The sequence below is a fragment of the Ursus maritimus genome, unplaced genomic scaffold (genome assembly GCF_017311325.1).
Source record: "Ursus maritimus isolate PB19 unplaced genomic scaffold, ASM1731132v1 scaffold_19, whole genome shotgun sequence".
Classification (NCBI taxonomy): domain Eukaryota; kingdom Metazoa; phylum Chordata; class Mammalia; order Carnivora; family Ursidae; genus Ursus; species Ursus maritimus.
The window spans coordinates 7938576-7964732 of NW_024424341.1; the positions used below are offsets into that span (position 1 = coordinate 7938576).

The 26157-nt window shown below is 55.4% G+C and overlaps 1 protein-coding gene across 2 annotated transcripts in view; it reads right to left on the reverse strand.

Moving 5' to 3' along the window:
• The window catches only part of ZNF423 (zinc finger protein 423), a 137718-nt gene that overhangs the window by 22749 nt on the left and 88812 nt on the right, over positions 1-26157 (reverse strand). For both annotated transcript variants that reach the window (XM_040633268.1, XM_040633267.1), the window contains 2 exons: positions 6051-6182; positions 4339-4454 (listed from right to left, as the gene is read on the reverse strand). In XM_040633268.1, coding sequence (XP_040489202.1) covers positions 4339-4454; positions 6051-6182 — 248 coding nt within the window. The remainder of the gene's footprint in view (positions 1-4338; positions 4455-6050; positions 6183-26157) is intronic.

Consider the following 26157-nt stretch of genomic DNA (forward strand, 5'->3'; position numbering starts at 1 on the left):
TCCTGGTGAATGGTCCCTTGAAAGCTCCTTGGAGTCAGGCTGGATCCCCACAGCCTAGCACGGTGCCTGAGCTCCCTGGGCGGGCGTGCATGCGTGGGCGTATGTGTACACATGTGCGTGCATGTGTATGCACACGAACCTTGCTTGGTTACCCCAATCCCTTCCCCCACCTCCAGCCCCCGACAACCATTGGTTTTTCTACTCCAATAGTCTTGCCTTTTTCTAAAACACCAGGTAAATAGAGCCACATAGCACGGAGCTTTTCGCATCTGGCTTCGTTCACTCGGCACCTGGGACTCATCCAAGTGGCTGCGTGTACCAGGGGCTGCTTCTTATTGCCAAGGAGTGCGCCACTGCACGAATGTACCACACCTGTCCATCCATTCCCAGATAAGGGGCAATTAAGGGGCGTCCGGTTGGGGATGGAGGTTTTGGTGTGAGCGCGTTTCTAGTTCTCCGGGATAAACATGTCGCAGGAGGATCGCTCGGACAAATGACAAGTGTGTGTTTAACTTGATAGGAGCTCATGAACTACTTTGCCGGGTGGCCATACACTTCCAGCTTCCACCAGCCACTGTGGGGGTTCCAGCCGCCCCCTCCGCACCCCGGCCAGCACTCGGCAGGGCCGGCTTTCTGCTTCTGTTTTGATCGTGCGGGTAGGTGTGCGGTGGTGTTGCGTTGTGGTTTCCATTTGTGCTTCCCTAATTACAATCATGTTGAGTGTCCCCACATCTTTGGTGAAGTGGTGAAGTGCTTCGCTTGTTTTACAGTGGATTTTCCCCTTCGCTATTAAGTTGTGAGGGTTTTTTTTTTTTTTTAATATGTCCTGGATACTAGTCCTTTATCAAATAGGGGATTTGCACATATTTTCTTCCCGTCTGTGGCTTTTCATTTTCTTCACAGTGTCTTTCAAAGACGAGACTTCTTACATTTTGATTCAGGGTGGAAATCGGATAATATTTCTTCCCTACTTGGATTCCCGGCACAATGGGGATAAAACCCAAACTCCTTTGCTGTCCTACAAACCTGGTCTCCACCTGCCAGCCCTCTCCACACCCCTCCTCCCTGACTCGCTGGGCTTTAGCTGCCTGTTGCCTTCTATCGTCCCAGCAGTAAAGCCAGCTCACACGGCCACAGGGCCTTTGCACACACAGCTCTCCTCCACACACTCCCTCCTTCTCACCAGCCAGGTCTCAGCTCAAATGCCACCTCCTCAGAAAGGCCCTCCCTGACCACACTCACACCCAACCTCATCCCCATCAGGCTCCAGCCTATCACCTGGTTTTCTTGTCTTTGTGGTAACCATGACAGGACACTGTCTATCAGTCTCTCTCGAATGCAGGCCCTGTGGGTGTTTCTCTGTCTCATGCAGCACACTCTTGTCAGTTCCTAGATCTAGTGCCTGGCACATAGTGCGCCTCCGTGTACATGCTCTGAACAAGTGCATTGCAAAGCTAGTCCCCTCTCTTGCTCCTACTTACTCTGATACGAATGTGCTGCAGTCTGTCTGAAGTCCTCTAAACCAGTGTCAGTCTTTGGGCAGAGCCAGAGAACTCAATCAGACAGGACTTCACCTCCCTCATCCTGGCAACAGTGCTCCTGTTAATGCATCCTAAGAGAACATTCTTTTTGGAGGAAGACACATCACTGGGACACAGACCAAGCCTGCCAGGGTCAAATCCCATCTCTGTTACCTCTATAGCCACAGCAGGAATTTCCAGTTCTACAATGAGAACAATCCTAAGCCCTATACCTTAAGACCTCTCGGCTCAGAGTCACTTGTGCCTACAAACACTAGTTTCCCTGAGTCTCCGCACAGGACCTCAAATGACATACACCCAGGAGAGCCAGGCAAGGCTCCAGCAAGGCCCTGCCTCCCACTGTACACACAAACCCCCACAGGTCACCCCTGGAACATAACACACCTGCCTGGCAGCCCCAGGTTCTACGTAATGACCATGAAAACTCCCATGCCTGAAAAGCCCTCCTCTCCAAAGACCAGAAGATTGCTCTTCAAGTTACTTAAGGAAAGCCATTATTTGTATAGATCTGGCGTTGCTACGACACTTCCACATTTAAATGGTCTGTAATTAAAATCATTAATTGCAGAAAATAGTTACTTATTAAGGCTATAATTTAGTGAGGTTCTCGGCATTTGAGGACCTGCCTTAAAGGTTGAAGGGATGAGCCGGGAAGCCACCAGCTCACAGGAACCATTCTGATGTCTGGGACAGTCTGCAGCCCCAGGCGAGGGCAGCCAAAGTGGGTCCGGCTTGAAACCACGGCTTCCTGGGCCTCCGTGTCAGGAGGCAGGCCTGTGGCGCAGTGACACCAAGAAAGCTCACACAGGGCAGGACCGGGCGAGTTCCCTGGGAAAAACCTTCGGGCCAACCAAGGAGGAGAGCATCCCTTCCTGGGCATCCAGGACAACGTGGGAAGACCAGAGGGCTGAGCGAGTTCAAAGTTAAAGTAAACTGTAGTTTATAGGAGCCAGTGGGTTTCAAAGAGGGCTGTGTGTTGAGCTATAAAAGCTTCAGTGGTCTGGGGCCCTGGGGTCTACCCCCGGGTAGTGGTGCCAGGCAGGTAAGGCAGGTGGGAGGTAAGGTATGGGGGGGCCGGACTGCACTCGGCAGGGCACACGGCCCGCTCAGGCGCGAGGAGGCTTCCTGGACAGCCCGCCGGCCAGTGCCAGCACGCATGTCCCTCGGTCGGCTGCGAGAGGGGCAGCTAGCCGGGCTTAGCTCACTTCGTGCATCAAGACAGGGACAGAGGTGGGCCCTGGGCAGTGTCAGGTCCTTCACTCTGTCCTACAGCGTGACAGGATGAAGTCAGCTCTGCCTGCCCGTCCTGAGACGGGGCCAGCCCACAGGAAGGGACCCGACCGTCGGATGGTGAGTCCCCACCGAGCCCCCCAGGGGCCTGTTTTCATTTCCTGTGGTGACGGCTCAGGCTGGGCTGTGTGCATGGGCTGCAGCCTGGTGAGAAGATGGTCTACCCTGCCCCAGCTATGGCTGCACTCCTTCGACCCCAGAAGAGGGGCACCCCACTGCTGCCCCTCAGTGACCTTATGACTCAGCCCTGCCCCTGTGGCCTCAGCCCCATCCCCAAGGAAGGGCGCGACTGCTGAGTGCAGGGTCGGCTCTCACACAGGTGTGCGGGCAGACCCTGTGGGTCATGGTGTGCACAGCGCTTGGGGCGGTGACAAACGCCAGCTCTCCTTTCCTTCTGGGCACAGGGCAGGACGACCTTCCTCGCCCCCTTGGAAACTGGGCACGGCCACATGACTGGATCTGGCCAAGCCACCACAAGAGAGGGAGATGTGTGTCGCTGCCCCGGAAGCTTCAAGGGCTGGTGTATGACTGGCCACTTCCCTCGTGCTGTTTGTGCAAAGTGGTGTTATTCTCGGAGTATGGGATCGAGGCACGCCTGCGTGTATGTGTGATATTTCTGGGGAGGTCCATGTGATACCTCTTTTTGGGGTGCGGTGTTATGCTGTGTGTGGTATTCTGTGTGTGTGTGTGTGTGTGTGTGTGTGTGTGTGTGTGTGCGCGTGTGCGTGCACGGTATTGCTGGGTGGACACGGGACCAATCCAGCGTTACAAGAATTTCATGCAAAAGCCAGCAGGTAAAAGGCAGCATCGCCTGGACCCAGATCTGAGTCCTCAGAAACCAGTAACAGGTAGGCACCAAGAGGACTGGCTGTAGGGGCCTGGGGGGATGAACAACACGGCGTCCCCTCACAAGGGCCCTCTCGGCTGCTGCAGCTGCCACATGGGGATTTGAGGAAGCTGGCCAGGGCCTCTGTGCTGCCCCTGAGGGCTCTGTCTGCCTCAGGACCCGGGGTGGGCACCCCTTCCTCTGAGTTGGGGCCCAACCCGACTGCTCTCACTTTTTCTGGCTTTCCCAGGCAGAGCTGGAGGCTCCAAGACCCCAGACCCAGTGCCTGGCTGCACACAGCCCCAGGATTCAGCCACGCAAGCTGCACAGACCACCAGCCACAAATCCAAAGCGCCACTGAACATCATCACCTAAGATCGGTGGAGAAACGGGATCCCCGAGACGGGAAACACCACCACCGAGAGCCTTCTGACTCCTCACCAGGCCCTGCTGCTCCGGGTCGGCTCATCTGAGAGTGCTGGTCAACAGAGGCCACGAGGCCACCCCCACACCAGCCTCCACGAGGACAGCCACTGGCTCCACACCAAGCACCTGTTGCTTTTTGGGTGGGGGTGAGGCTAAGTACAAGACCCCACCATCCTGGCTTCCCCCCAAGACCCTCGGTGCCCACGGTGCCCTGCAGAGCACCAGGAGGGGTGTGCGGCGGACGAGGGCACTCACCTGCAGCTCGGTCTGGAAGAAGAACTTCTGTGGGCACTGCGAGCAGTCGTAGATCTTGTCCTCCTGCCCGTGCACGGCAAAGATGTGCTGCTGCAACTTGTTGGCCTGGACAAAGACTGCACACGGACACGGCCGTCAGGGGCCAGACTCTGGGGACACCAGCCCAGCCACCCCCACACCACTCACAAGTAGGGATCGCCCAACCACGGACATAGCCGGCCAAATATGGGGCTACTGGGAGATCACTGGCAGCTACTAGAGGGGGCTTGAGCCGGTGGAGCTGACCTCTGCCACTTAGGGGCTGTGCAACATTGGACAAGTCACTTAACCTCTCTGGGCCTCATTTCCTCCTCTGAAAAAATGAGGATCATTAAAGTGTGTAGCTTACCGGGTGGCTGGAAGGATCAAATGGGTTAATACTTGCAAAATGCTTAAAACATGGCCTGGCCCATGCTTAGTCCAGGGAACGCCATCGCCATCGCCATCGCCATTATCGTCATCGTCATTTACCAGATGCCTTCCGCATCAGGCTCCTGACTGTAGCACAGGCCTGCAAGGCGGGCACTACTGTTACCTTCATTTTACAGAAGAGGAAACTGAGGCATTGGGAACGTTAAATGACTCGTCCTAGGTCCCACTGCTAGCAAGTGGCAGAGCTGAGAGTTGAATTAAATAAACTTAACACATTGTCTAGTACAAGAAGGGGCTCGATAAACACAAATTACTTTTCTTATTGAGGTCCTCAGATCCCCGCGCAGGGACCCCTGTGTCTGTGCCGGCAGACCTGGCAGCCGAGGTCCCTCGATGCCAGCCTCCGCCCAGCCCGCAGGGTGTGATGACAGCAGATGGGTGGGGGCTCCCAAGACTGAGGGGGAAGGGGCGCCAGGGTGTTCCAAGACTCTCGTGCACCCCAGAGGCGTGTAAGTGTGTGGGGACTTTCCCCTTCCTCAGGCCCATCATGGAGTGGGTCACAGCCCTGGCTTCCCAGTGGCAAGAGTCCACGAGGCAGCCCGGGCCCTGGGCACACACAGGAGGTGGCCCCGAGGCAGCTGTGTGTCTGGGAGGTGAGCACTTCAGAAATCCCCTCCCGCCGGGTGCCTCCCCGGGGTGGGCTTCCTGCCGTGGCAGACGACAGATGTCGGGGGAGGCAGGGGGAAGGCCAGGGCTCCTCCACGCACACCGGCTGCCATCTGGGCAGCAGGAGAGGGGATGGCAGAGCCCCTGAGACTCGCCTCGGGCCGGGACAGCCGCTTGCCTGGGCGGGCAGCCAAGCTGGGGGTTGGGGGCCGGGGGCTGGGGACTTGGCCAGCAGAGCCGCCCTTGACCCCTCCATCCTGCAGCATGGATGGAGCAGGTCTGAGGCAGGCCCAGGAGGAGGGGAAGCCAGGAGGTGTGCACAGAGAGAGTCCCACCATTGCTGGACAGAGCTTGCAGCTCAGAGACAAGAGCCTGGAGCCCATGGAAGGCAACAGAGGGGTGAGGCTGGGCTGGAAGAAGCAGTTATGCACAGGGGTGAGGGGTGGGCTAGGAAAGAGGGCTCTCAACCTGACTAAGAGGAGGGGCCAGAGGTGAGGGGGTGCGGGCCAGCTCTGCATGGGGCAGGCAGGGTGATGGACTGTGGGTCCCTTGGGGACACCAGGTCCATGTCAGGGCGGGAACATATGCAATTAAAGGGCTAGGCACTGCATCCCCCCCACCCCACGCACACTTACCTGTGAAGCACACGGGGCATTTGAAGGTGCCGCCCATGCCCTCGAAGCTGTGCTCAATGAGGTGACAGAGGAGCTTGGCTGGGGAGTCGAACATCTGGTTGCACAGCTTACACTCGTGGTTGATGCCTTCCTCTGCAAGGAAAACGGAGGCCAGTCAGTGACCCTGTAAGCCATGCCTCCGGGCAGCAGCCCAAGGCCCCCAGAATAGCCCAGGCCAGCCTCTCCCTGGTCCCCAGAACCAGGGCCGGTGTGGGGGCCACAGATGCCAAGACCCATCCCAGCTCCAGATGGCCCTGCCCCTGGAGGCGGACCGTCCCCGCGGCCAGCCCCGAATACCCGGCTCTCGAAGGCATCGTTTGCTGTGATTTCTCTTGGTGCTCAAGCAAGAGCGTGTGCAGGCCACGATCAGTGGCTGGAATCTGAGACCATGTTCCAGTGGAGAGGAGCCCGGCATGGGGTCTGCACAGAGAAAGGAATCCAACCAGAACTTTTAAAATCTAGTGGAATATTTACTGAGCACATACTGTGTGCCAGGCGCTTTGAGCTGGGGATTCTGTGGGGACCTAAACAGGCAGCGCGCTTGTCCCCATTCTGATGGTGGGAGAGACACGTAATAAAAGATGACCAACACATAACACAGCGTCAGGAGGCAACGTGAGAACATCACGAGTCAAGGGCAAAGGCCCCAAGATGCACTGGCTTGCTGGTAGCAGGAGGGCAGTGTGCCTGAAGCTTGGGGAAGGGGGTGGTGGGGTGGGGTGAGGTCAGACGGGACACACGGATGCCCATCGCCCAGGGCCTTGCTGGCCGCGAGGCTCTCTGGCTTTTGCTCTGAGCCTTGAATCGCCCCTAGTAGATGTCACCAAAACAACAACAACAAAACATTCTTTTTTACAATTTTGGAACAGATGGCCTATGGACAGTGGCTGACGGACAAAGGGCAGACACCCTGACCTTCCAGATTGGAACATGGCCCCATCTACCCACCTGGGAGCCGCTATGACCTCAAACCTTCACTCAAAGGTGCCCAGGACAGAGAGTGTACCCCGGGGACCAGCTTCTCACCAGCATCCAGGGGAGCAGAGCCAAGGTCTGGCGCCCCAGCCCGGAGTCAGCAGGGCAGAGTTCGAATCCTGACTGCTTCTCCACACTGTGTGGCCCGGGCGTTAGTCCGCTTAGAGTAAATGAGGGCCCCCGCGAGCCCCTGTCCCATGAGGCTGTGTGAGGACGGAAGGGGCCAACGTCCGCCACCAGCGTGGCCCGTGGCTCAGCAGGGGGTGTGGCGGGGAGTCCCCCTGGCTTGAGTCCCACATCATCCAGGGTTGGAACCCGGTGCTGCCACTCCCTGCATGATCTCGGGCAAGTTACAGAACCTCTGTGTGCCTCAGTTTCCTCTTTTCTCAAATACACGATAACTGCCTTCCTTACCGCTACACACCCTGAGAATGGCCAAAATCCAGAACACTGATGACAGCAAGTCCTGACAAAGACGTGGAGCAACAGGAATTCTCACCCAGTGCTGCTGGAATGCAAAACGGCACGGCCGCCCTGGAAGACGGTTTGGCGGTTTGTCACAAAACGAAACATACTCTTACTATATGATCCAGCAATCTCACTCCTTGGTATTCACCCAAAGGAGCTAAAAACTTACGTCCACACAAATGTTTACAGCAACTTTACTCATCATTTCCAAACCTCAGAAGCAACCAAGAGGCCCTTCGGTCGGTGAACGGAAACACAAACTGTGGTCCATCCAGATGATGGATTATTATTCAGCGCTAACATGAACTGAGCCATCAAAGCCAGGAAAAGACGCGGAAAGCCTTCCACGCATATTACGCAGTGAAAGAAGCCGATCGGAGAAGGCTACATGCTGTACAATTCCAACTATTCTGGAACAGGCAAAACTATGAGGACAATAAAAAGATCAGTTGGTTGCCTAAGGTGGGGTCAGAGATGCACGAGCAGAGCACAGAGGATTTCTAGGCAGTGGCAACACTCTACATTATAATGATGGAGATATGTCATTACATATTTGCTGAAACCCACAGAAGGTACAACACCAAGGAGGAACCCCAAGGCAAACTGCAGGCTTTCGGTGATGACGGGGCGTCACTGTAGATTCATCTTTGCAAAAAACATGTAGCTGGTCATTCCGGGGAGTGGCCTGGATAACGAGGAAGGCTATGCACGTGTGGGGCGGGGAATACAAGGGAAATCTGTATCTTCTTTTCCATTTATCATAAACCTAAAACTGCTCTAAAAAAAATAAAAGTCGGGGCGCCTGGATGGCTCAGTCGGTTGAGCATCTGACTCTTGATTTCAGCTCGGGTCATGATCTCGGGGACCTGAGATCAAGTCCCACATCAGGCTCCACGCTCAGTGGGGACTCTCCCTGTTCCTCTCCCGCCGCCTGCCCTTCCCCCTGCACATGCATGCGCTCTCTCTTTCTCTCAAATAAATTAATTAAATCTTTAAAAAAATAAAAAATAAAAATAATAAAAGTCTTTAAAAAAATGTCACCCTCCCCCAATAGCCTTCCTCTTACAGTTGATGTGACAGTTACATGGGTTAATGCAGGGGCCCCTGGGTGGCGCAGTCGGTCGAGCGTCCAACTCTTGCTTTCGGCTCAGGTTCTGATCTCAGGGTTGTGAGATCAAGCCCCGCGTCGGGCTCTGAGCTCAGTGAGGAGTCTGCTAAAACTTCTCTCTCCCTCTTCCTCTGCCCCTCCCTGCTCTCTCTCTCTCTCTCAAATAAATAATCTTTCCCCCCCAAAAGGTAAATGAGTTAATACATGAAAGAGGATTTTGACCAGCCCCTGGCACACAGCAAGCGCTCAGTAAGTGTTTGTTGTCAGGCCCGCCAGTATCAGCGAGAGTATTATCTGGGACAGCCAAGGACACGGGCTCCCTCTCGGGCTCCCCCAGGGAACCAGCCCTCACCAAAGGTGCCAGGTGCTCTGATTTGCCCTCCAAGGCAAGAATTAGGTAGCAGAGGGGCTCTGCCAGTGGCAAGACATGAACACAGATGGGCTGAGGCTCCTGGCGAGTCCCTGGGTCCCCAGGCCCTGGCAGGGGCTGGCGGGGACAGCATGCATCCCCCTGGCCCAGCCATCCCCCTGCCCCCCGGGCACCCTCCGCAGCAGCGCGCGCGCGCACACACACACACACACACACATACACACACACACGTGCGCGTGCAGGTGGGCCTGCCCCACATAGCCCACTGGCTGGAATCTACCGGGTGTTTGTCGTGCCCCTGGAGCCCCGGCAACTAGGCCACATGCACCCGACAGAGATTCAGCGAGTTTCCATTTCCACTGACGGAAAAGGAATTCATTGACAAGTTTGGGGACACGGGGCAGGCTCAGCACGCTCGCCGCATAGGCCCTACTCACGTCCTCCCGCTTCCCTTGGGGAGACTCTCATCATAATTAGAGATGGCCTCCTGTGTGGGGGCTGCCTCAGAAGACCCCCAACACACCCCCTGCCCCCCCCCACAAACAACGCTTCTCAGTGCCTGGCACAAAGTACGGAATGGATAAACGAAAGGCGGAGAGGTACCACCCGCATATCTTCGCCCGCCCTGGTAGAATGTGGACACTTCTTGGGCATTAATAAGGCAGACGGTATGTGAAATGATGATTGTACAGAGGTTTCTATTATCGTTTATAATATAACTTCCATTTAAGCTGATCCCATAAATTAAATATCAGAATTAACCCTGCTTGCTGGTAAAACCCCATTTCTAGGAAAGAGAATTAGACCACTTGCTAAGGTAACAGCCAACTGGGGGTGGTGCTCTGAACAGGATACAAGACCCTCCCCATCCATATGCATCCCACCTGCCCGCCACCTCCAGGCAGCCTCCCCTGACTACACCAGCATGCACAGCTGCACCTGGCTGAGCACAGTGACCCTGGATTCATCTAACCATATCCTAGGAGTCTTTCTGATCCTGGCAACTAGGTGATGGGCACAGATAACGGCTGCTTCTCCTCCAGCCCCCACAGCATCAGGCCCCGCCTGGACCCACAGAAGGGGCTCGGGAAATACAGAGGAGAGCTGCCCCCGGCTGGGCCCTCTCCCCCTACCCAGCCAGAGCCATCTCCCCGGGCGGGCAGGGATGGCAAAGGAGGATTTACTGCTCTCTGCCGAGCGGGGCCTTTATCCACTTGGCTGTGAATGGAGACGTGCCGTCTGATGCACAAACACCGAGAGGACAAAGAAGCCTCCCGCAACTTATAAATCAGAGAAATCATGTCTGACAGTCACTTTCCGTTCTCCGAGTGCCGAGCAATTCATCAGCCGGTCCCCCCTGATTCACAGACGCTGCTACACCCTGGACCCACGTTCGAAAATATGAGCCACGAGCCAGTTCCGGGGCCCCAAACAGCTGCCATTTAAGCACATCACACCCCCAAACTGGTGTCGAGGCGAGGTTGTGGGCTAATTAGATCAAGAGACCGATAGACAACCGCGTGTCACTGCTCCCTTTCCTCGCTCCCCCCCCCCCCCACATGTTAAAGAGAGTCAAACCTGGGAAGACGGGGGAGGGAAAAGAAAACAAGCACAAAGTGAAAACGGAGTGAAAAATAAGAAAGCCGGAGGGGCTCCCACAGAGCCGAGAACCTCTCCCATTCAGGCTGGGCCTTCTGGTTTGCAAACCTTCTTTCTGAAGGACAAGGCCCTCTCCCCACCGGAGGGGGTCGGAGGTGCTCCCTGGGGGGGGGGGTCCCTCATGTGTACACCTCTGCCTATCCAGCCATCCAGGAAAATTGGAGGGGGTGGGGAGCTGCCCTAGTTAGTGTGCAAACACTCCTGTGCGTGCCGGTGACCCGATAACCAGCCAGCCCACGGATACCGTGGCTCCTTACCCCGCCAACGCGGACAACCTTCGTCTGTCCCAAGCCGCAGGGTCCGCAGAGAGCGGCACCCTCCGAGAATAACTTTCCCGAATTATATAAGATCACACAGCCTCGGCAGACACCTTGGAGCAGAATGACAAAGCTGTCTGGGAGCCCACAGGCCCGTCCGCCCCGGCAGGAGGGGGTGCTGGAGGATTTTGTGAGTTAAGACGCAAAATCACTTCCTCTCCTTTCTATTCTTTTTTTTTTTATAGCACATGACAGGCATCCATAAGAGAGACCCACACAACTCCAGTGAATTATGCAGCCCCGCTCATTTGTAAAGTGAAATGCAGATTTTGCCTGTTCACTGTGCCAGATCTTTCCTCCCAGTCCCCGTAAGTCAGGGCTGGCACGGGGAATCCATTGATTTATTATGATTTTTTTTAAAATAAAAATAAATAAAAACCCTAACTGCCAAAGAAACAACCCAGCAAGCACGAAAATCCCAGAGTCCCCCCACCCCAACCCTCTTTTTTTTTTTTTTTCCTTCTGCTCAGGAATAATAAGTGTTAATTTTACACTTCATTTCTCAAAAAAATAATAGGATGTGCTTTTGCTTAAAACCAAGTCAGCCTGCTGGAACCTTTCAGGCTGAAACTGTGTCAGCCCAAAAGAGGAGCGGAGGGCTTTGTGGAAGAGCATCGTGCCGAGATGATAGCTTCCTGTAATGTCCTCGGTACCGACTTTTGTCTCCAAAAGCATTTGATCCTGGCAGACACATACTTATTTCCATACAGGTCTTGGGGGAAGCCAGGAGGAGAGAGAGCTGATTATCAGAATCCTGAAGGTGAAGCTCAGGTGGGCCCCACTGATGTCAAAGGCAGGCCTGGGCACACATTCGGAGGCCATAATTTGCTGCCTGGGAGGGAGGGGCAGCAGGCTGCGGCGGGGAGTGGACAGGGCATTGTTCTCGGGCTCTAATGCACTGAGCGCGACCTGCTCCCGCCACTTCGCTGGGCCCGGCCTGGCCCTTCTCGAAGCAGGGACCCCACTCGGGGACACTGACCCAGGAGTGGTATCATTACGGCACAGACCCCTCTAAGCAGAGAGGACCGGTGACTGCCACCTGTGTCAACAGGGGGCATAATTAGCCACCTCCAATCGGGAAGCAGCAATTAAGGACACAAGAGTGAGAACTAGAAACACTTGAGTTTGAGTCCCAGGTCCAGTCATTCGCTGTGCGTACTTGGGTAAGTTACTTACCCTCTCTGAGCCTCCGTTGCTTCTGCTAGAAAATGGGAAGCATCATTCTCACAGGGATTTTGTAAGGCTGCCAAGCAGGCTGCCGCCGCCACAGGATGTCTGCCCTCAGGGAAACCCTCCTCCCCCAGACCATCTCCTTGTCCTCCTTCCCTCACTTCATTCAGGAGTCTGCTCAAATGTCACCTCCTCCGAGAGGCCTTTCTGGATGCCCCCCGCTAAAGCAGCACACACCCCCATCCTGTCTACACCTCACCCACCTTTAATTTCCTTTATAGTGCTTATCACCACCGGGCATATTACAGAGTTGATTGTTTTAGTTTTTTTAACTGACTCCCTCTCTTGCACATCTTACACACACACACACAGAGTAACGTAAGCTCCGTGAGAGATATTTTGCTTATGCTATGTCACCAGTGCTTAGAACAGGGCCTGGACATAGCAGGTGCTCAATAAACAGGAAATGAGCGACTCGTGTAAAGCACTTAGTACGTTGCTTGGAACCTGGGGTAAGGCTGCTGGTAAAAGCTGGTCACCACACATCACTGGTCCCCCCACACTAGGACTGGTGGCTTATAAACTTTGTGCTTGCCTTCGGAAACACCCTAGTCAGAGCCTCACAAATGGCCTGCTCCAGGCGTGCAGACCCGAAGGGTCCCCCTCAGTGGACAGAAAAGGAAAAGAAGGCTTCGAGGGGCAGCACCTGTGTCAGCAAAGTGGCCAAGCCAGGGGTGGGGGCACGCGGTCACCCCAAGCAGCTCTCTACACCTTCAGAAAATACCAAAATGGGCCCAGGACATGAGACCTGGGACCCAGCAAGCCACCCTCTGCTCCCTGATCATCCAGAGTTTGGGGGTGAGGAGGACAGACAGATGTCCCCTCCCGGGTTCCACGTTTGAGCCTGGAGGCCCCCTTGCCAGCCAGCTCCCATTGGCAGGAGGGCCAGGAAAGCGGGGAGGCAGCACCCACAGTGACAGCGTGGCCCAGCCCAGGGCCGTAGCACTGTCCCTGCAACGGCACTTCTGGGAGTGGAAGGCAAGGCAGGGGACGGGACGCACAGGCTGCCTCATCGAGCTGAAAGCCTCTGCTCCTGGCTCGGGTAGTAAATTCACCAGTCTTCGATTCCACAGCCCACCCCAAGGCTCAGGTCAAGTAAAGACCCCTGAGATCCAGGGGCCTGGGCTCAGACACACACAGGGTACACAGAGATAAGGAGGAAGAACAAGGAGCCCAGCATTCATCCAGGTAAATGAGCAGGCAAGAGGGGGACCCCAGGAGAGGACCCCTCTGATACTGCCCTAATAAATAGCCAACCACAAACGGGCACTGAACAGGAAGTAGAAACCTAGGCCGATGGGGGACAGGGTCCTTTGTTCTCTGCAAGGAACAGAGACCTTTGGGTGGAAGAGAAGAGGGCAGATACTAATATCTGGGCAGCCAGATCAGGCTGTGTAGCTATTGATTTGTTATTAAATACCACAAGGAAATGAACCAAGGCAGGCTGTAAGGGAAAGGGGGCTGGGTGGGGTGATATGTGACCTGGGAGCTGACAAGGGGCAAAGGAAGAAACAGGGTCTGAGGGTGAGCCCTTCCCCAGAGGCCAGGCAGGAACTGGGTAAACATGGAAGTGGGGGCAAGGGCTGATCTTGGGACCCCCCAACACCCTAGGCCCTTGTTGCGCTGAATATCTACATCCCTGCTAGGCAGGGGTGGTCCCTAGATCGCCAGCCCAGGCACCTCCCGGGAGCTGGTTAGATGCAGAATCTCGGGCCCCACCCCAGACCTGCAGAATCTGCATTTTTAAAGTGCCCCTGTGATCTGGGCATGCACGCAAGTTTGAGGAGCACTGAGCCCTATAAAAAGGCTTCTGGGGATGCCGATCTTCATGGCTGTTGCCGTGAAGCTGTGTGTTCACAGCTATAATCTTTCCCAAGATTGTATGCTTCCACTTCTAAGAAGGAGGGAAGTTTTCTACAGTCACTTGTCTACATTTTACAGAAGACTGAGAAATATATCAACGGTGGGAAACACTCTCCTATTATCACAGCTGGAATGGGAATGACTTGGGGTGTCCTTGGAGGGGCTGTTGGAGACTCGGGAGGCGATGGTGTCCCTGCTGCCCCAGGCCCCAAATGCTAGGGTGCTCAGCGCCTCCCCTCACTCAAGAACACTTAGCCATTGCTTGAAGGCACGCCCCGCCACCGCCGCCCCCATTCTGGGCTCCCATTTTCCTAATTAATCCTGGAGGATGGGCTGTGCCCTTCCTCCTCCCCTCGGGGGCACCTTCCCAGGCCTCTCTGGCCAGGAGGGACCCATCTCCTGGTCCCCCGTGTTTCAGAAAGGCTTATAAATGAGCTCTGGCAGCCTGAACCAGGGCCCCACGGGGGACCCGGAGCCTCTTCAAAACAGAGCCCTGACAATTAGGCAGTCTGAGTTTTGAAAGGCTTGGGATTGATGGCGTGGACAGTAAAAATATCACCTGGGGAGCTGGGTGTAGTCCTCTGAGGGTTGCCTGAGGTCAGTTGCCATGGCAACGGAGAATGAGCTCAACCTTGTAACTGACCCTTATCTTTTTTTGATCTGTGGGCCACTTGGGGCCAAGGCTTGAAATCAACTGGAAAATAATCCGGTCACATATCAGAAAGAAAACTATTTATACTTATTTACCCAGGTATCCACCAACATCCCCATTCGGCAATGATGAGGACACCACGATAAACCAGTGTGGCCCGTCCATACGGAGGCTACCGGCCCGCAGAAGAGAGGGGGAGACTGAATCCCCCACCACAGCAGAATGCAGCTCTGGCCACATGTGGGAAGGTGCCCGCCGGTGGAACGGGTCCCCCCCCCACCCCACCCCCACATCATTCCTGCCGGAAGCACTGGGCCCTCTTGCAGGCCAGCATCCGGTAGAAATGCACCAGAAGAGCCGGACTCAGATTTCTCCTCTCATCTGCTGTTCAGGCGTGTCAATCCAGCCTGGCTTCACCGCTAGGCTGCTTGGCTTTGTTCCAGGGTGGGACGAGACTGTCCTCACCAGAGGCGTGTCCCTAGCAGAGAGGCGGACCGAGATGCCAGGCAGACGCACATCTCCGCACCTGGGGGAGGTGTCCACATGGAGTCTGGGGGAGGCAGGCTGAGAGGAGGGACAATAGCAGGCCCTCCCTCCTGGTCCCACACCCCGGAAGGCCTGGCTGGCTCAGCCACCCCCAGACTCACCCTGGGGTTCCCATGGCAGGACAGCCATCTGGCCAAGGCACATCTCCAGGACCCTGCTATCCTGAGTTACAAGTACTCGAGTACTCTCTTTTCCTCCGAAACTCAAGTCACAAGACTCCAGATGGTTCCATTGACCGACTGCTCCCAAGAGCCACGTCACATGAATGTTAGCGAGGGGTCAGTTAAGCTTGAGGATGATTCCGGGGAAACTCCCCTGGAGATTTCCCATCACTGCAAACAGGACAGCTCAACTGACTGCCCCCCACTCACCCCTGTTCCATCAAGATGAGCTTCTCTGGCGAGCGGAGGGGGAACCACGGCTGAAAACCGGTGGCGTGGAGGCTATTCCCGGCTCCGCCTCAGATCTTAGGGTGACTAGCCTGAGCACGGACCTGTACGGCTCAGTCTTGTCGCCTGTGAAATGGGGAGAAAGCCACTGCCCTCACAGGGCTGTGATGGAGAGGGAGTGAGAACAAGATAAAGCATACTGACCACAGTACTACTGGCAAGCTGTCGTGACTGCGGCCGTGATTCTGCCCTGAAACTCCACGCCCAGGGCCGCCTGTAACACAGCGGAGAACCCCCCCAGAATGGCCCCCAGCACATTCCAGGTAATCTATGTTATGTCCATCTGGCCAGTGGCTGCATGTCAGCGTTCCTCGTCTCTCTCCTCCTCCACCTCCCCACCACTCCCCATGTTCGCGATGGCAAAAGCTGTGTCTGGATTTCACACGCTTTGCTCAGCCGTGGCTCGCTGCAGCTTCCCGCTTCCAGCCGCAGGAGCTGACTCCGCCGCCCCTCCGATGCTTCTGCAGCCAACGTGGCTGCTTTCTTCACGGTTCTTCTCTTTGTTCCTCTGTCTTCAAACTCCGTGGGATTTCCACGGGGACGAGGGTGGGTCTCAGGTTCATGCGGCACCTCCCTGGCCCGGGCCTGCCCTTCCTGCTAGCGTGGCCCATGCGGGGGGCTCCCCGAGGGCACCGGTGCTCCGAGACTCTCAAACAGATGCTGGCCCAGCCCAGGGGCAGAGATCCACGATGAAGGGAGGCCCCTTCCAACTCCACGGCCTGCCTCCGAGCAACAGCCAGGGAGCCGTGCCCCGAGGCGCCAGCGGTCCTGGGTGGCCGGTGAGAAAATGCACTGCATTCGCAGAGGCCTCTGCTGGCAAGCTGGGTGTAGGGGCTGACAAAGACATGGGTCTCTCAGCAGTCTGAGCCGTTTGTAAGCTTTAGGACACGGTGACTAGCTGTCTTTGGTGAAAACAAAGTCACCGGCCAGGCCCTGGGCAGGTCACTAAGAGAGGAGAGGTGCCTAGCTGAGCGGCTTAATGGAAAAAGAGCAAATTACAGGAGTGGCTGACCAACTCAACCATGGACGGATCAGTGGACCTTCACAGGGGACTCGAAGGAGGGAGAGAGTTCTACAGAATCCAAAGTTCTGGAACTTGACCCTTTAGGGGCTCGACACACCCTGCTGATGAGCACATGCACTGCCTTCCTCACATGCACCCCCTTCCACCTGACGTGGACAAAGGCCCTCAGAAAATGAAGGCCCAGCTGCACCCCCAGGGGCCCACTAGGTGCAAACAAGTAGCTCAATCCTGCTTAACACACCAAACACCTGCTGATACCTAGCACAGGTCTTCGGGTTCAAGTTTTCCTCAACAAGGCAACTGTTTAAAAATCCCATCATGTTAATAATCATCAGATTAATGCCCTTCTAATAACATACAATTAACGTGACAGGCAAGCCGCAAAACCCTTATTATCACCACCCTGCCAGGGACACGTGAATTAGCCCCGCTTCCACTACAAGGGTTTTCTCCGCCGCTGACATCACTTTTCCCTACCAAGACCACGTTTTTAAAAGGCGTACAGCAATGTTCTCCACGTGCACAGACACAGCGCACCCATGCAAAAGACAGGGAGCACCGTCTTTGCAGAAGTTTTCCAACCAGGGAGACACACAGAGCCGTCCCTGCAGCTCCTAATAGCTGAAGCTCAGATGGGAGCCAGCAATCAACCTCTTCCTCCCCTCTGGCCATGCTAACTGGACACTGGGCATCCCCACTCCTCAGCAACGTTCCGGGCAATGGTAAGTAACAACACTAGGCCTGTTTCTATTGCAACATTTTAAAACCTATGCTTTCGCTAGATCCGCACGGTCCAATACGGTGCTTACCAGCCACATGTGGCTATTTAAATCTCAATTCACGAAAATTAAATAAAAGTAAAAATTCAGTTGCACCTTTCAAGTGCTCAACAGCAACGTGGCTAGTGGCCACTGATTTGGACAGTGCAAAACGTTTCCCTCACGGCAGAAACTTCTATTGGACGACGCTGTGCTAGAATGAAAGCAGGGGCTCTCCCTGGCTTGTTCAACACTGTAATCCCAGGGGCGCCTGGGTGGCTCAGTCGTTAAGCGTCTGCCTTTGGCTCAGGGTGTGATCCCAGAGTCCTGGGATCGGGCCTTGCGTTGGGCTCCCTGCTCTCCGCTGGGAGCCTGCTTCTTCCTCTCCCACTCCCCCTGCTTGTGTTCCCTCTCTCCCTGACTGTCTCTCTGTCAAATAAATGAATAAAATCTTTAAAAAAAAACAAAAACAAAAACAACCCCACTGTAATCCCAAACCCCAATGGCATGTGGCATGCAACAGGTGCTTAAAAGATATTTACTGAATTGCAGTATATGTGTTTGGAAATGTTTTAAAGAAGTCCTCATCTCTTTTACTTGTTAGCACTTATTGGGATTCCCCTTCGTGGTAAACTGCCCAGATGTGAGTCTCTGAGCTTCAACTTAAATCTCTACCCTAATGATGACCCCTCTGCCCAGGGCAGATACGAATATGGGGAATGCGGGAACATGCAAGAGTAACAAAGTTTCTCTGAAGGCCATAACCCAAGTAATTGGGTAACTTTGGACCAATGGGTTTTGAAGTAGATGGATAACAACCGGGTCACTGGCTAGTTTACAAGCCCACCTGCTATACCACGGAGACACCTCTCACGGAGCGACCCGTGTCCTCTGCTCCCTGCGAAGTACGGGAATGTCAGCAAACAGGACCCCTGCTGGTGGTCAAGGCCAAGAGAGAGATGAAGGGATGCAGGGACTTCCCACCTGTCAACTGGCTTAGCCCGGATGCTTGTGAAGGAAGTAAATGCTTGCATCTGCAATGCTTAGCTAAGTGGCTTGTGTGGTTTCTTGTTCCTCTGTTGCTGGCTACAGCTCAAAGAACCGGGGCTTTGCTGTGACCCACGTAAAATGAAAATTGAACTAAAGTTGGAAATTCAAACGCAACATGGAATAAATGAATACATTCAAACCACTGTACATCCTTCAAGTCATCTGATCGCACCTATCACGCCAGCATGGAGCCGGCTCTGAGGGAACACTTCTTCCTTCAGCTCGGCTCAAAAGCCACGAGACAGAGCAAAGCTTAGAGTCACACGCATGGCCCTCCGAGGCGGTTTCTGGGGTCAGACATCCTCTCATCCACTCTGGTCTCCACTCCCTCTCCCCAACCACCAATCAAAAATATCACCGGCCTGATGGTAGAGGGTTATGTCTTTCTTTCTTCCTCCAACAGACCCAGGACCAAGACTAAATGAGGTCTATTGGATGCCCCAAGCTCATGGTAGCATGAACTTACTGATATGGTCAGCTTCCAGACCTACGTTCTCCCAGATGGTTGTCTGGGATGGTTTGCACCCAGCACCCAGAGACCACATGAGGGGGGTCTGCCAACTTGGGGTAGCTGAGGCCCCACAGCCTGGCTCCCAGAGGCTGGCCAGTCTGCCTCTGTCCACAGCCAGTTCCGTCCATCACCTGCCACCAGTCCCCCCAAATCTGGGGCCCACTCCCACTCCACCCACCATTCCTAGCCCAAGGAGGCAGTTCACAGACAGCCACGGACAGCCCCCCACCCTGTGCCCCCAGAGGAGTAGGGGACCAGCAGCCTGAGCCCAGAGGAGGGGGCAGGCTGCCTGGGGAGAGGCTGGGAGGGAGTGGAGCGGCCCCCATGCAGCCCTCCACTCTCCACGCTGGCTCAGCGAGCAGAATAGCTGCCATTAGCTGGGAGGGAATGCATGCAGTTTGAGGCCCACGCGTTCTGGCAGGGAAGGCCCCTCCATACCGCTCTGGCTGGCACTTGCCTTTTTCCTTCTTGGAAGAGACAGCTTCCTATACCTCCAAGAAAAAGTATGTCTAACGCCTGGCCATTCATCCATTGCTACCTACCCTCCTGGCCCCACCTCCCCATGCCTGCTCTAATCTCCCATCTTCACTCCCTGGAGCACACCTGACTGAAGAACACACCCCGGGTTCTATGGTCATCATTTCACTCTGTTCCTCAAGAACCTTCAGTAGCTCCCATTCTCCCAGAGCAAAAGCTGCATCCTTCTGCCACAGGTAACCAACCCCCTGCTTTCAGCCACACCCACTCCCTCCTACCCCACGGGCTCCATTAATCCCAGGGCCTTGTTCCTGACGCTGCACCTGCACCTTCATTTGAACCATTCTCAGGGCTTGGCCTCTGTCCTTCCAAGCACAGTGTTCTGAGAGACGGTCCTGTACTGACATTCAAGGCTCTGGTTCTAGCTGCACTAATGCCATCTGGAGTTCTGTGAAATAAAAGGTATCTTTCAAAAATTCTCGTTGCTTCGGCTAACTTGACCTTCTCTCACTTGCAACCCAAACAGTCCTGCCTAATAAATTCTCTGAGGAAACATAACAGCGGTTATTTTATTTGTTGTGTTATTAACAGGGCCAAACATGAGGTTCTCAATAAATGCTAACAAGTGTGGCTGGGTCCTAGATTCCCAGCCCCACCCCCAGGGCTCTGGACCCCACCCGGGCACTCAGGTGGGTGTGCGTCCAGTCTCCATGCTGTCCCAGACACAGGAGCTTGGACACGCAGCTCTGGGTCCACAGTTCCCCAAGCATGTCGGATGGTGACAGAACAGGACCGAGTCAGCCCTGGGACCCCGCACCCCAAGCAAAATGCTGTTCTCAGGGCCGGACACAGACCCCTGCTTGCGTACTCACGGCATTCAGCAAGGAACAGCACATGGAGAGAAGCCGAGCCTCCGAGTCGGGGTTCAAGTCCCCCTCCTGCCACCTACCAGCGGTGGGATCTTGGGTCAGTGGCTGTTCCCCAGGATGTCAAATGGGGAGTGTCACAGCGCCTGTCTCATCAGCCCGCTGTGGGGTGAACGGGCCTCAGAGCCTCCGTGCTGTTACGCTCTCCGTCACTGTTACTCACTCCGTGTCAGGCACGAGGCAAGGCACCAGGTGGACAGGCCAATGAGACACTGGCTGTGGCCCCCACGTTGCCTAGAGCTGAGAAACCCGGGAGGCCAGGGGTAGGGACGTGCCATGTGTGACAACGCAGTCACCCAGAAGCCCTGAAAATCCCCTAACCCAAGCGCTTAAGGACACACAGCGTGGGGGCAGCAAAGCTCTAGGGAAGGCAGATGGTCAGAGACCCTCGTGGATGGAGGAAGCGGGGGCACTGGAGGCCTAGCAGCCCTGCTGGGCCCATACGAGAGCCCTCGGTCCTCCGGGCATGCCGCAGCACAGCCTTGCTGACCCAGGACCCGGGACGCAGGGGCCGCTCCGCTGGAGGGCAGGCAGAAGGGCGAAGGCCTGGTGTGAAGACTCAGGGTCCCCGCCGTCACTGTAAGGCTTGGTCTGGCAGGACGACCTCTGACCCCACGGGGCATGACTGGGAGATGGACACACACACACACACACACACACACACACACACACGTTCACATACACACACACATGCTCCTCTAGACCCCATTTTGAGGTCCTGCAAATTAAAGGAGTTGCTCAATACAGAATCTCCCATTACAGCAAAGCCCATGGCCCCCAATCACATTCACAAGGTTAACCTTAGATTCTGGGCAGGGGGGGCATCCCAAGGCATTTCATGCTTTCATCACACCCTGAACACACGAGGGCCCCACGTGAATAGCAATTTAGAAACCAGAAACCAGATTCTAGCGAATTACCTTGAATTCTGGTTCCAAAATCAAGAGCGTGTCTTGGCTTCCCTAGGCAGGGACAGTGCTTAGCCCTATCCCAGCCTCCTTCTGGATGGCTCCTCCTCCTTGTCCAGTGTCGAGAAGGGCAGAAATCCCATGCACCTGCAGAGAGCTGCGTACATGCTGATGGGACTGGGATCCCACATGAAAATGGGAGTGCTGGTGGCCTCCTGCCCGGTACACAACGGAGGACCCCCCGTGCCTCTCACAGCTGAGTCCTCCCCGGAAGTCCCTACTGGGCCAACAGACACATGTCTTCAAATTACAGCTCAAACTCCCACCTCAAGAGAAACGTGTCCTGTCCTCCTGTCCCTCCTCTCCAGCTCCATGGGGGGACCTTTACTCTTTTGCACCCAAAAACTATCCTCCCCACGCTTGGCCTACTCACACCTGCTCACCACCCCTCTCTCCCCCAGCCCGGGCATTGCCCAGTGCCCAGCAAGGTGGACGGCACGCAGTGGGAATCAATGCTGGCTCCGGGGAAGGGGGCTCTCTAGAGGTAAACAATATTTAGTCCCTGCCCACAGGACCAGCACCAGGGACAAACACGTTCTCCAAGACAACACATACAGCTTTATTCCATCCGTCTCCACCTCACATGTAATGAACGCGGAAATAAAATGAGGTATTCAACACAATCCTATTTTGGGTTTTTTTTTTTTTTAAAGAGGATGTCACTACGTATGTGTGATTTTGAAAGAATCGGTGGAAGGACACACACGAAGGCATTAGAGGGTCACCTCTGACTGGCAGGCCAAGCCGCTGCCCTCTCTGAAGCCCAGGAAGGCCAGACGACGCAGCCTGCAAAGCACTGGTTTGAACCCACCCACCAGCCATTAGCACAGTCATATCATTGTTACCCTTAGGTCACTCTCCTTGTGGCTCGGCCGTGTCTTCTAGTTTTCCTGCAAGGAGCATGGGCAGCTTTGGTAATAAATAGAATAACAGCTTTAATTTTTTTAAATCAATCTACTGAATTGATGAAGATAATGACAACAATGACAGCATCCCCTCTCTGGTGTCCCCGTCTAGAAGGCGAGGGGGTCGGACCAAAGCTCTCCGTGGCCCCACTCAGTCCCTGCTCTGTGGTTCTCCCCATCAGAGACACTGGGCAGTGGCAGCAGGCCACACTCAGCTTCCTACTGCCTGCCGGTCCCTGCCGGGACCCCATCTCTGTCCCTGTCGCCTCGGCTCAGTTCTATCACCTGTCAAAGTGGAATGGGCAGGCCACTTTCCAGGTCTGGATTCTGCCACTGTGTGTCCTAGAAAGTCACCTCTCTGTGCCCCAGTCTCCCCATCTGTAAAATGGGGACAGAGGTGTGATCCGCAGGCACGCATACAGTCTGGAGTGCACCTGCTGGGCCCTCACAGCTCTGAGGCATGGCTGGGAAGGTGCTCTGGGAAAGTGCTCGTGACCGTCCCTTCCCACACTGGGCGTTAGGCTGCGTGGGAGCTGACGGGCTTTGTCGCAGGCTCAGGCCTCAGAGGCAAGGGGAGCATGGCTGGTAGGACTCATGGCCTCCAGACCAGAGGCCAGAAGCAGTGGGGAGATGGGAAGTGAGGTTCCGAGTGGGCGAAAAATGCCAGGGAGGCCATGACCCCTGTGAGCAGACTGGTGGGTGGTGGCCCCACCACCAAGTCCCGACAAGCTTAGCCCGCGCTGCCTCTGACTGGGTCCAGGCCGGGCCCAGCCCACGGGGAGGGCACCAGCTCCAACGGCTCGGCAGGCCAGATGCAGCCTGCCCGGATCTGTGCCCTCCGTGAGATTGAAGGTGACAGGCTCCGGGGGCCGGGAGGAGCTGGGTCACAGGAAACTTGGCAACGAGAAGGGCAGGGGAAGCAGCTGGGTTCGCAGGACCGGGAGGCTCCCACCCTCTGGAGGGCCCAGCGAGGGGCTCTCCCCTCAACCCCTCAAGTCTTTAAGTGAGTTCTAAGTGCTCCCGGGCCAAGGCCAGGGTCCGACCGCTGCCCCTTCCTGCGCCGCCGGCTTCCAAAGAGACGGTAGAAAGTGGTCCAAAGACCCAATATTTGTATTTCGAATGCTAATTTGACATAGAGGAGTGGGCATGGGGGAGTGTTTATAATCAGCACTCCAATAAGCCCACAAATGACGCCAGTATTTTATAAGCTTGTTAGAAACAAATCACCCCTCAGCTGATATTTACTTACTGATGAATCATAAAAGGGCTCAATACACAAAGAGTACATCCAAAAAGAACGTCTTTCTCCGGTCCCATCTTCGGCAAGAATTTTGGGAGCCTGAGGCTACTGTCCTCCCCCAGCACCTGTCCCTAGCCCCCCACTCCCAGCAGCCTCCCCGGGGGCAGATCATTGGCACCAGCCCCAGCTCCATGGCCCCCGCACCCCCCACCCATCAACCGGCCTAATCGAAGGCTCAACCCGGCGCTCCAGAGGCAGCTCTGTCCTTCTGCCGCCCCCGGAGTCCTCTGCGGGAGCAGATCCAATCCAGCTAATTTGCATAATGATGAAGCCCTCCAGTGCGGGCTGGGTCTTAGGAGGGTTGGGAAGAAATATGCCCTGTCCTTTGGAGAGGCACACAGAAGGCTCGGTGCAGCCCGGGAGGAATGGGGCGCCTGGCGGGTGGGCGGGCGCAGTGAGGAACCGGCAGCTCGCCCGCCAAGGACAGCTCAGCTCTGTCACCCGCTGAGCCTGTGTCCAGCTGGCCCAGCGAAGGAAGCACTGCCCAGGGCTGTAAACCAGCAGGAAGAAGGTGCAGAGTGCCAGCTCCAGACTCGGGCCGGGCAGACCCAGGTCATAGCGACCGCCACTCACTGGCTGGCTGACCTTGGGCAAGCCACTGACCTCTCCGAATCTCAGTCGGGCCAGACAAGGCAGCCCGCAAAGTACTGCTTCAAAGCGCTGACAGAACACAGGACCTGCCGGCCATTATTATAGTAACATCGTCATCCATCCACTTGTTTATTCAGCAAATGCCAGGGATTGCGCTGGGAGGTCCGGGAGACACAGGGACACGTATCCTGCCTCTAGGTCACCGCTGGGGACAAAACCATCCGGCAGGTGCAAAGGTGAGAGCTGCACTTGCCCTTGAGGTGAGGTAGTGTGGAAAGGGGGTGTGTGGGAGTCACTGGAGGGCCGTCAGCTTCTGTTCTTAGTCTGGATGCATTCGGTTTCTGAAAATTCATCAAGCTGAGCCTATGTGACTTGTGCGTTTTTCTGGACATACAACAGACTTCAATGAAGTTTTTAAAAACCTCTCATCTACTCAAGGAGAGAGATCAGCCAGGTGGGTACATAACACCAGGCAGGAAAATCAGCTCCTTAAGAAGGGTGGATTTAAAAAAAAAAAAAAGCGAAAATAAAAAGTAAAATAAAAATTAAAAAAAAAAGAAGGGCAGATAAAATGTTAGGGATAGGAACTGGGCAACACGAAGAGGGAAGAAATTCCTTCTATGCAAGGTGCGGATCCCCTCAGCACGTGTCTGGTGCAGCACGGGGATCCCTTCGGCACGTGGGTGCTCAATAGATATCTGCTAAATGACGGAGTGAGTGACAAAGAGCTTCCTGGAGGAGGTGATCTTGGAGGAACAGGTTTAGATGAAGAACTTGGGAGGGCGTTCGGCAGGGGACCGTCTGCAGGGGCAAGGGCCCTGGAACGGCTTTGCTCTAGTGACAAATGCTCCCTGGGCCAGGTGCCACCTGCAGCAGCGATCCTGGGGGCGGGGCGTCTGCCTTTGCCGGGCTCACCGTCTGAGAGGAGCCCGACATCCAGGAAGCAATTTCAGGGGGATCAGATCCTTCCCCCATTCTACAGATACTGAGTGAGCGTCCAAGCACAGAGGACAGAGCTGGGGGCCGGGGACACGCAGGTGAATAGGACGACAGGGCCCCTGACCTCACAGACCTCACTGCCTCTTGCAAGTAATTGCTTTTTTAAAAATCCAGTGTGGATAATATATCAAACCTTAAAGCCAAGCCAGCTTTGCATAGAGTTAGTCACTAACCATCCCAGCAGTGTGATGAGGCTGCTGCTATTTTTATTCCCATTTTACAGATGAGGATACGGACACGGAATGAAGTTAAGCAACCGATCCAAGGTCAAAGCGCTTACCGATGAGGCTGGCGCAGGACTGAGACACGGCTCCTACCCTCTGCATTGTCTCTGGGTGCTGGTGAAGGAACCAGAGATGGCCTTTCCCTTCTGCCTCAATAGAACATTTTACACCCATGTCTCTTTCACAGCCTTGGGAGAAATCTAGATGGAGGCACCATTCTTAGACCCATTTTGCAGATGGGAACGCTGGTTTTCTAAGCACTGGGCTACAAAAGGTGGTAAGCGACAATGGAAACGAACCCCAGGGACTCGATTCCTTGTCCATGCACTCTCCCCCGTCCGATGCTGTTGGGTGGGTCAGTGGAGGCTGTCCAGAAGAGGAGGGGCCAGGCAGGGTTGGCAGGGGCAAACCCAGCATGCTGGGACGCCAACGTGTGCAAGCCAGGGCCCTGGGCCCCATAGGACCACCCCATCTCGTCCACCCCGCTCAGAGCCCGCGAACTCCGTGGGCATCATTCCCAGCCTTGCCCACCTGTCACCAGCCAGGGGAACCCCCCACTCCACCCACTCACTGCCCGCAGCCCCAGTGAGAAAAGCAATCACAGCTGGAGCAAGAGCTCATGCTGAAACAATTCTCCAAAGCTGCCTGTGAGCAGACATTGCTGCTTTAAATGGCGATTTTGCAGTTTGGGGTGCAAA